At 38.4% G+C, this 9,820-nt stretch overlaps 1 protein-coding gene across 1 annotated transcript in view; it reads left to right on the top strand.

The window, feature by feature from the left end:
- Positions 1-298: 298 nt before the first annotated feature.
- The window catches only part of LOC109913296 (lactoperoxidase-like), a 25,085-nt gene continuing 15,563 nt past the window's right edge, over positions 299-9,820 (top strand). Inside the window, exons 1-4 of the mRNA XM_048612372.1 lie at positions 299-394; positions 1,907-2,039; positions 2,621-2,750; positions 8,277-8,483. Coding sequence (XP_048468329.1) covers positions 1,939-2,039; positions 2,621-2,750; positions 8,277-8,483 — 438 coding nt within the window. The 5' untranslated portion in view covers positions 299-394; positions 1,907-1,938. The remainder of the gene's footprint in view (positions 395-1,906; positions 2,040-2,620; positions 2,751-8,276; positions 8,484-9,820) is intronic.

Below are 9,820 nucleotides of genomic sequence, written 5' to 3'. Positions count from 1 at the left end.
TACAAGTGGAAATTGGCGACTCAACATCAATTTTACAGCAGTATCTTACTCAACAGTGGGGATGGAGAATAATGAGTAGGACCAGCTATTTGATAGATATTCAATCCGGTGCTATAAAAGAAAGGATTTTGGAAACTTGCTAATATTCACAAGCTTCAAGATTGTCCAACTGACGTATGACCTTTGTGAAACATATCAAATTATGTTCTCTTCTATATTTGCAGTGAAGGAAATATTAATAAAGCATCACAAGTACCTCTTGACCTCCTAAACTTCTTCAAGCAGTTTAGATCATCAACCAAGAGACAGCAAGCTTCTGACTCAGTGGAGACTGCCTTAAGAATCATCCAACACTATGTACTCTTGAACCACCAGTGGTCATTCAATATATCAGGTCAGTTCAGAATTGACTTCAACCACAAACAAATACTCAAATTCAAAAATGATAAGTTATAGATGGTAGGTGTCTTGAGGGTTTATTCATGTCAGCTAACGAAATAGTGACAGGTTTTTATGGTCAAAAAAGTATACCCCATTTCTCCATTATTTTTAAAGTATCAAAACACATGAAAAACCCAGCTTTCTCCATCCCAGGCTCTGCTAACATTTTTATTATGCTCAAATTGAAATCATAGGACATGACAAATAGGAGAAGTCCGCTCAAGCCTACTTTGTCATTTGTTAAGATCAAAGTTAATCTGAACATGGCCTAGACTCCATTTTCATACCTGCCTCCCTTGACTCTCTTATTGATCAATTACCTATCTAACTCAGCCTTCAAAATATTCAGTGGCCCAGCCTGCTTCACAGGATAGGCAGTTCCAAAGACTAACCTCCCTCCAAGAGAAGGAAATTCCTTCTCACCTTCACCTCAAATGACCTTTATTTTAAACTATGTTCCCTAGTTAAGATTCTCCCACTATGGGAAATGCTTGCTCAATGTCCACTCTGTCAATCCCCATCAGAATTTTATATGTTTCAATGAGATCACCTCTCATTCTTTGATGTGATTCGGTCCAACCTGCACAAAGTTTCATCATAAGATAAACCCATCATCCCTATCAAAACTTCTCTGAACTTCTTCCAATACATGTGTGTCCCCTTCTCTAGTAAGGTAACCAAAATTGTACACAATGTTACCAGTGATGGAAAGGATAACACCATAGTTAATTCAAGAACAGGAGGTGGGTAACGTAGGGTCTTAAAAGTTTAGATTTCACAGATTAGGCAACAAATTTTAAAGTGAGCCTGAGAAAGGATGAATTTCAGTATAAAGGAAAATTGGTGATTGAAGTACAGAAATAATGCACAGCAGAAATTCACCAAAGCTCCTGAGACAGCACATTTCAATGAGGATGGACAAGGGCAGCAGATACATGAAAACAGCACCATCCGAAATTTCCCTCTGAAACACTCACCATCTTGACTTGGAAATATATTGCCATTTCTTCAGTGTTGCTGACAACATCCTGGAATTCCTATCTAAATAGCATTATGGATCTACCTATACAAAATGGCTTGCTGTGGTTCAAGAAAACAGCTCACCACCAGCTTCTCAAGGCTGACTGGGAATAGAAAATAAATGCTGGCCCAGCCAGCGGTGCCCTCAACCCACAAGTGGTACAAAACAGCTTATAGTTGCATCCAGCCACATCTAGTTGCTACGATGACCAACAAACAATTTAACCTCCGTAATCCTTGGATCAATTTAAAAGCTCCTTTCCAGGGAAAACTTTCTACGGTTAATTCACTGAATGAGTTCAATAATAGATCCCTTGATAATCAGGATTAAAACTTGCATTAAACAAAAATCCATTATTTGTCTCATTATTAAATTCCCAATGTAATGCATATAAAATTTCAATCTACCTTCAATTATCACCAGTTAATGATTTTTTTTCTGTAGATCTTTTAACCTTGACTGACGTTGGTGATGTGATGCATAACACAGAGCATTCACCAGTTGTCCAATCCTCTGTCTGTAAGAAAGACTGCTGGTCCAACCGTTATAGATCCATCAATTCCAACTGCAACAACAGGTACCTGAACTGAAGTATTACTCACTTATGGTTCAAAATAGCTTATATTATGGAAAAGAAACAAGAACAGGTGAATTATTGTTAATTACTGTGTATGGGCTGCATAAGTAAACTGAGCCAAGTGTCATAATTCCTAAAAACACCATGAATAATTTAACGGATATACAATACAATCTCTTAGCACTGTATCTAATAGTAACAGCAACAGCAAAACTGCACTAAACAACTGCTTAAACTTATATAGTCCCTCAATAGAATAAAATGTTCCAATGTTCTTCACAATCATGTTATCAAACGAAGTTTGACACCAAGCCACATACGGCGACATAGAAAAAATGATCAATGGCTTGGCCAAAGAAATTGGTATCAAGGAATATCTTAGAAGAAAAGATAGAGTTAAAGAGACAAAAAGAGTACATATTATTCACCTGAAGCTATTATGCAATTGTACCAGTTGAGGGAGTCTGCAATAAGAGACAAAAGGAAGCCATTGTTTGCACGTGCAATTAAAAATTCTAGGTTTCTTTGGCTCTTTCTGTCCCGAGAACTTCACAATACTTTCTTGTTTCTGCTCTTTCCAGGAGGGCTCCAAATCTGGGGGCAGCTAATAATCCTTATGCCCGTTGGCTTCCTGCTCAATATGAGGATGGATTTTCAGTTCCAAAAGGCTGGATAGAAGGGAAGCTGTATTCAGGATTTCCCCTACCACTGGTAATTATCATTGTTTCTTCCAAATCAGAGAGAATTCAATACCAACATCAATATGGCTAATTATTGTTATTAAAGATTATTATTTAGGTGTGATAACGTTTTCGTTCAGAAATTTTCTAAAGGCCCATTGTGCTGTCTACCAGGAAGGATGGAAATCAGAGAAGGTGATGGTATCAATCCAGAAGTATGGAGTAGCATAGTGCTAATGTTATTGGATTATTAATCAGAGGCCCCGACTCAATGGATATGGGCTCATGACAGTTGGTAGAATGAAAATTCAATTAATTAATGTGGATTATAAATCAAGTCTCAGTAATGCTGACCATGATAACTATCACTGATCATTGCACAAATCTATCTGGTTCACTAACGTCCTTGAGGAATGAAAATCTGCTCTACTTGATTTGACCAATGTGAGACTCCAGAAACACACATTATGTTTGACTCTTAACCACTCTCTGAAATAGCCAAGCCACTCAGTTCAAGGGCAGCGAAGCATTGGAAACAAGCACTCAATGTTCAGTGCGTCGTTTCTCTCGTGTTTCAGTTTAGTTTAAGATTTTGTCTTTGCAACCACCTGCCATTTAGCCCCAGTGTAATTTACAATGGTCTCAATTGGCAAAGATAGCTCGCTTAAGAGCATCAGCTTGTTATCACTGGCACTCAACCAGCAGCGCACGGGGTACACTCCAGGCAGGAGCCCTTGTGGACACCCAGGCTGCGACCCTTGTGAAAGGGTACTCAGTACGTGATTTTGAGAAGGGGATGAAGTGTCCACTGAGAGCTGTCCACTTGCCCTTGATGCTGCCTGCCATGTCCCACCCTTCCCTTTCCCTCTGATCTCCACTTTGCAACTCCCCCTCGCCATTCCACAACACCCAGCCTTCAGTCCCCTATGAACTGGTGTCTCTTGGCAGTCCAGGGTCTCTACTGGGTGCACTGCTAGTACATGATACTGTTCCTACTGATACTGCTTACAATGGACAGTCATGGTCCTTGATTAGCTATCAGCGCTTGGTGGAGAGGAGTAATGTAATTTCTGCCCCCAGGATCCTTGATCCCACATCTGTTCACATAAATGGCTAATTACTTCATCAGTCAGCCATGTCAAAATGGAAGCAAAGCAAGACCCAGACTGGCTCTGCAGTCAACAGACGAGATCCCCAATGTTTGTATTGATTACCACTCTGAGTATGGCTGAGGCAGATTGTGTTGACCCCATCCCTCTCTTCCCTATTCACAAAGTAGATGAAATCATAGAACAATTAAGCATGTGTCTTTTCCAACATGTGGTGATTGTACATTCAGCTGTAGAATAATGAGACATCAGCAGAATGTATAATGACATGGTCTCTAATGTAATAAAATGATGCTATCAATATCACATGATTAATGGAGTGATCCTGCAGGAAACAGAAACTCTACCGGGGTCTAAGAGATTGCATGCATCCACTATGTTGCAAAAATATTTAAGAAGTGAAGAAATAGTTCTTGGGAGATGTGAGCTAGTTGGATGCTGTACACATAATTAGACACCTTCAAGGTAGTGTCTTATAACGCTAATTTAAAGTAATTTTAAAATGTTAGACTTTGAAGAAGTTCATCTACAATTACAACTGGGGAAATGTTATTTCTTCACTTTGGGAATATGCAATGAGATGTATCAAATTAATGTCTGTATGAGTAAAGAGAGCAGTTAACATATCTTTACATAAAAAGGGAGTGATTGAAGGTGAGACCACTAATTATTTTAAGAAAACAGAATAAACACTTTTTAAAAAAAAACATGGGGGAAACCAGTCTGTGTTTAGAGAATCAGACAATGGTATTTACTTTGGGAATGATCTAACAACACTTGGGACTAAATAACTTTCTTTTGTGCCACAAACTAAATGGCTCTATCTATAAGCTGCATATCAATCCTGGAAGGAGCAAATAGATTTACATCACACATATGAGTTGCCTTAGAATGATTTATAATGGAACAGCCAGGAAGGTATGAGAGTGAATAGGGTTTCAATTGTACGTTTCATCTCAGAGATGCTTGACTGAAAAATAAGGAAACATTGCATGTGAAGAAATATCTGCAAAGCTATGTGAGGGCTTTTGTTGCAATTTGTTACAAGCTGCAAGTTGTTACACTCACACTTGAACCATTCACCCTACAATACAATGCATGGTGTACACTTCTTCTCCAGAGTGGGTTTGTTCTCAAACCCTACAAGTAATGTACACAGTGTGGAGACACATGATCATCCATCATCAATTTCAGATCGCTGTTTTATTCTGGGATGATGCTTTCAGTGTCAAATAGAGCACACTTCCTTGACCATTCTTTTTCAGTTTGTTCTCAGCAAGGATGTTGGTAAAGCTGGGTTTATTGCTTAGCACTGAGAAGGTGGAGCTAGTCTCCTTTCCGGAAACATTGCATTACATTGAACCATTGTGTTACTGGTGCTCCAGAGCAATGTTTGGTAAGAATTTTTATGGTGCTGTCAAATGGCAGTGAAAGAATAATTAGTCTTTCTAAATCAGAAATGTATGTGAGTTTTTTAAGAGAATTTGTAAATGATACTGTTTTCATGACATGCTTCTTTTTGTCCTTCTTGATAGAGAGGTTATGCAAGATAAGCTTGGTGAGTTTCTGCAGCGCTATAAACTTCACATACTACAGCTATTGATAAAGTGTCCAATAATGGAAGGGTTGGCTATCTGGACTCATGTTTTACATGTCAGTTGAATGGGTTGTTTTGTCCTGAATTGTATTAGCTTTTTGAGCAGTGTTCTGCTGTACCCATCTCGGCTCTTGTGTTAGTGTTGATATGTTTGGATCAACCAGGCTTCTGATCAATGGCACTTTCCAAAATGTTGATGGAAAGAATTTGGGGACATTGGAGTGTCAGTGAATGTGTTGGGTAATATTTGCTATTCTAGCACTTTGGAGTACCTATTGTTACTTACTGCTATTGGTCAGCCTTAGCCTGGATTCTGTCTGTAGATCAGTACAGACTGACTCATTGTCAAAGGAGTTGACAATTAAGTTTTAAGCTATGGACTCAGCGGCATATATCCCCTATTCCTGGTGTGAGAAGAGGTCATGAAGCAACTGAAAATAATTGAGTCAAGGTCACTGATCTGAGGAACTTGTGACATTACAATGATTGGTCATAACCACGTTCCTTTGAATGGATTATCTACATATTTGGGGCTACAAGAAGGGGCTAAGGAAAAGCAGCCAGACTGAAGATGGTTGAAACATGACATGTCTGTTTGGCTGTTTCTCAAACAGGGGCAGTTTTGACATTAAGCTTGCTCCCTGTCTAAGGCCAATGTTGCACAGAAGCCTCCAAATATTTTTTTTTAAATAGGTGGAAGAGAAAAAGTGATGGCAGTCAGGTATCTATTTGTTAACATTGTCATATCAATAGACATAAAGTTTGATTCTATCAATAGAGGAAATATGCACTTTATGAACTGTGTAACATTACAACAGATGTCTGGAAACAGAAGCTGCTTTTAAATTCAATAATGCTAATTGATTAATTTCCGAGGTTGGGTCAATAATTTATCTTCATGGAGAGAGGAACCAGGTGCAACACCTGCAATTACAAAATAAGCTGTCAGTATAAACTTGTGATATTGCAATTACAGACTATGCCAGACATTGTAATCTTCCTGTGCACCTATTCATTTGCATTTCAAATGTTTAATGGCTATACTCCTTCGGGACTTTCTCAGCCTTGTTTATCTGTAAGGACAGCTCAAACTCTATTACCCATTGTGTTTTGGTGCTGTCTTTTATCACATTCAGTTACTCCTTTTATTTTCCCACTACCCCAATTACATAATATAAAAATAAAAAGTCAGTTAGTTTTAATTAATTGCTATAAGGTTAACTTTTGTTATAAAGTTAATTATAAGTGTAATGTTATACTAGAACTTCTACCGTCAGCATTTTGTAACTTATGGATTGTGATCAATCTATGTTGTCCAGGGCACAAGAGAAGGCGTCTTCTAAGGCTAGTAAATCTTTCCATCTAAGCTTAAATGTTTTTTTTGAGGCTTGTATTATATTCTGGTTGTGTATTGAAACCAACTTCTATGATTAGAGCATTTTAAGCTAGAAACTATTTAATATGGCTGGTAGCTTCAAAGAGGCAACTATTTACTACAAAATAACTTTAGCTGTTATCGTGCAGCTGCTTCAGACCTAATCTAGCACCTGAAGTTATTCATTTACTGGGACAATCACCTTTTCATTAATAAAGGTAGAATTGGTCATATATCTGTTCTGAGGCATCCTTTTATCAGAACTGTCTCAGATGGAAACATACAGCATTCCTTTACTGACCTTCTAGCAGTTCTGTTCAAAGGTACCATTGTATTTCTCTGTGGGAGCAGACTGCTTAGATCTGCTTAGCTTCTGTCTGCCATCTTGTCAGCAGGCATGGGCTGCTTAATGTGTTCAGGTACAAGCCACCTTACATAGCCAGGTACAGGTCACCCTGACAGAATCATAAAGCAAATCCAGCAAGGCTCTCTCACAATTCCTGTATCTCTCATCATCTCAGAAAAAAACAGTGCCCTGGGAAGAGCAACTTAGGAAAACTGTAAATCTCAGCTTTAAAATCTAACACCACAAAGACTCTAAGGACATCTAAGCTTTGTAGCATTATTTCTCCCTGTCTGGCCCAGACTCTCTCTTTTAACAAAAACAGAAATCGTGGAAAAAGACTCAGTATGTCTGGTAGCATCTGTGGAGAAAAAGCAGAGTTAATATTTCAGGTCTGGTGACCATTCTTCAGAACTTAATACCTGTGTTTGCGTGTATGCTTGATGCTGCTTTTTTATTATTTTTCTCAAGGTTTTTAGATAATAAAATCGCTCTCTGCTTTTGTTAGAACCCTCGCTGAATTTTCAATATTTTGAATTTTTATTCTTTTATCAAATTTGTTTTGGAGTTGTGAACTTGAAATTGTGAACTGGAAATGATTTGTAGACTTTGGGACAGCTTGTGGTAAAAGTCTCTAAGAGAGGACGTGGTTCTCCCTTCTCAACTGGTCACAACAACATCATAAATGGGTATAAGTAACTGGCAGCAAACATAGCAAAACTGTAGCTATAATTTGGAATTTTAAAATATGGAAATATCTGGGACAGTTCCAGCTTTGGATATTGTGCTGCGGGAGATGGGGCAGTGGTGTGAGATATAAGGGAGTTGCATTTCAAAACTAACTCCTAAAGCATTTGAATGTTAGAGAAATCGGGACAAAGTCAGTGAATGAAAAGGGAAACACAATATAGTACTGAAAAACAATAAAAGACCTTTTACTATACAGTCCATTGCTAATGGATTTCTGTTTTGTTCATAATGATCTGCAATGTATTGCTGGAAACGGCCAAAGACAAATGTAGTTGATAAGGTTCTACTCAAGTCCTGTGATTCGCAAAGTGAACCTATTGAAAATACGTAAAGTGGACCCAGGAATACTAAAAGTTAGCTGTTATTCTCCTTTTGTTTTGCAGGCCCGAGAGGTTTCCAATAAAATTCTGAAAACAAGTATTAAAGATATAATTGAAGATTCTGAATGGACTCAGCTCTATATGGAGTGGGGGCAGTGGATGACACATGACATGAGTTTAATCCGCCCATCTCAGAATCTTGAAATGTCTAGTAACAACATCAACTGTGAAAGGTCTTGCGTGCAAAGAAGTCCTTGTTTCCCTATTAAGGTGAGGCATTGATTGTCTGTTTAGAACCAACTGAGGATTCTGTTGGAACTAGATGTTCATTAATGTTGGGTCAATCAAATTTCCGTCCATGTGGTCCATCCTAAATAACAGGTTGTCGACAGAGTGGCTTAATTCTTGTTAGAATGGGATCATCGGCTTGTACTCCACAAAATACTAACGGCAAGCAAAAAGCAGGGTGATGTGAAATAAAAGTTTATAATACAGCAAGTCATTAGGGCCTGGAGTGATGGTGGAGGCAAGTTCAACTGAAGTATTCAAGAGGGCACTGGATGATTATTTGGATAGAAACAATGTGCAAGGAGATTGACACTTTTTTTTGAAGAGCCTGTGCAGGCATGATGGGCTGAGTGGCCTTCATTTGTGCTGTATTAATTCTGTGGAAAGATCTTATATGTCCTGATAATTTCTTACATTGTGATCATCCCCATTTCCACGCTGGCCTCTTCTTTCTATTTTCCCCCTCGGCCTTCTTGAGATTATCTCTGTGTTGTGGAAACGGGGATATTAACCTTAGCTAATGACCATCGCATACAGTAAAGGTTCTAAACAGACAATGTTTAAGATTGCATTTGAGTGGAGAAGAAGCATTCAAGCACAAGGTTCCAATGCTGACAGATGCATCATCTCTGGCTCCTGACAGTCTTTGTAACTACATCTGACTGGTAAGTCTAACTGATACTATTGTTAATTAGATAGACCCTTAGACTTAGCACAGGAAGGAGGATTTGTGGCAACATGCTAACCCAACCACATACCACATCATAAAAACAATACGTGATCAGCAGTGGAGAACACTGTGTAAGTACCTCATGGTAATAACAGTGGAAAAAGAAATCCATTGACTGAGGAGAACATTTTTAGAAGAGCACAAGTACCTTAAGAATCTTATTGCTCTAAGACAACATAATAGTTATACATATTCACAGAGAAGCAGTCGGCAGTATTCATGGAATGTATTAATGTTTATATTAATATTTATATTAGGCAAAATGAGTTCTTCTTTAAGTCTTTAGTGAGAATGTTTATTAATAATCTCTATAACATGTTAATTCCAATTTGGCTCGAGCAGTAACTTTGAAGACTATAACATGAAAGGTCAATGTGAGTTACCCTTCTGCTTGCTCAAAAAAAACCCTTAGTTGCCACATCAACAAACAACTGCAACGGTCCTTTCGGTAATAACATACAATCTGTATTTCAAGGCAAGCACATTCCACATATTTACCAGAGATAGTAGGAACTGCAGATGCTGGAGGATCTGAGATAACAAGGTGTAGAGCTGGATGAACACCGCAGGCCAAGCAGCATCAGAGGAC

This window comes from Rhincodon typus, chromosome 26 (assembly GCF_021869965.1).
Source record: "Rhincodon typus isolate 14 chromosome 26, sRhiTyp1.1, whole genome shotgun sequence".
Lineage (NCBI taxonomy): Eukaryota > Metazoa > Chordata > Chondrichthyes > Orectolobiformes > Rhincodontidae > Rhincodon > Rhincodon typus.
The sequence above is the reverse complement of the archived record's forward strand: the minus strand, read 5'-3'. Positions and strand labels throughout refer to the sequence as shown.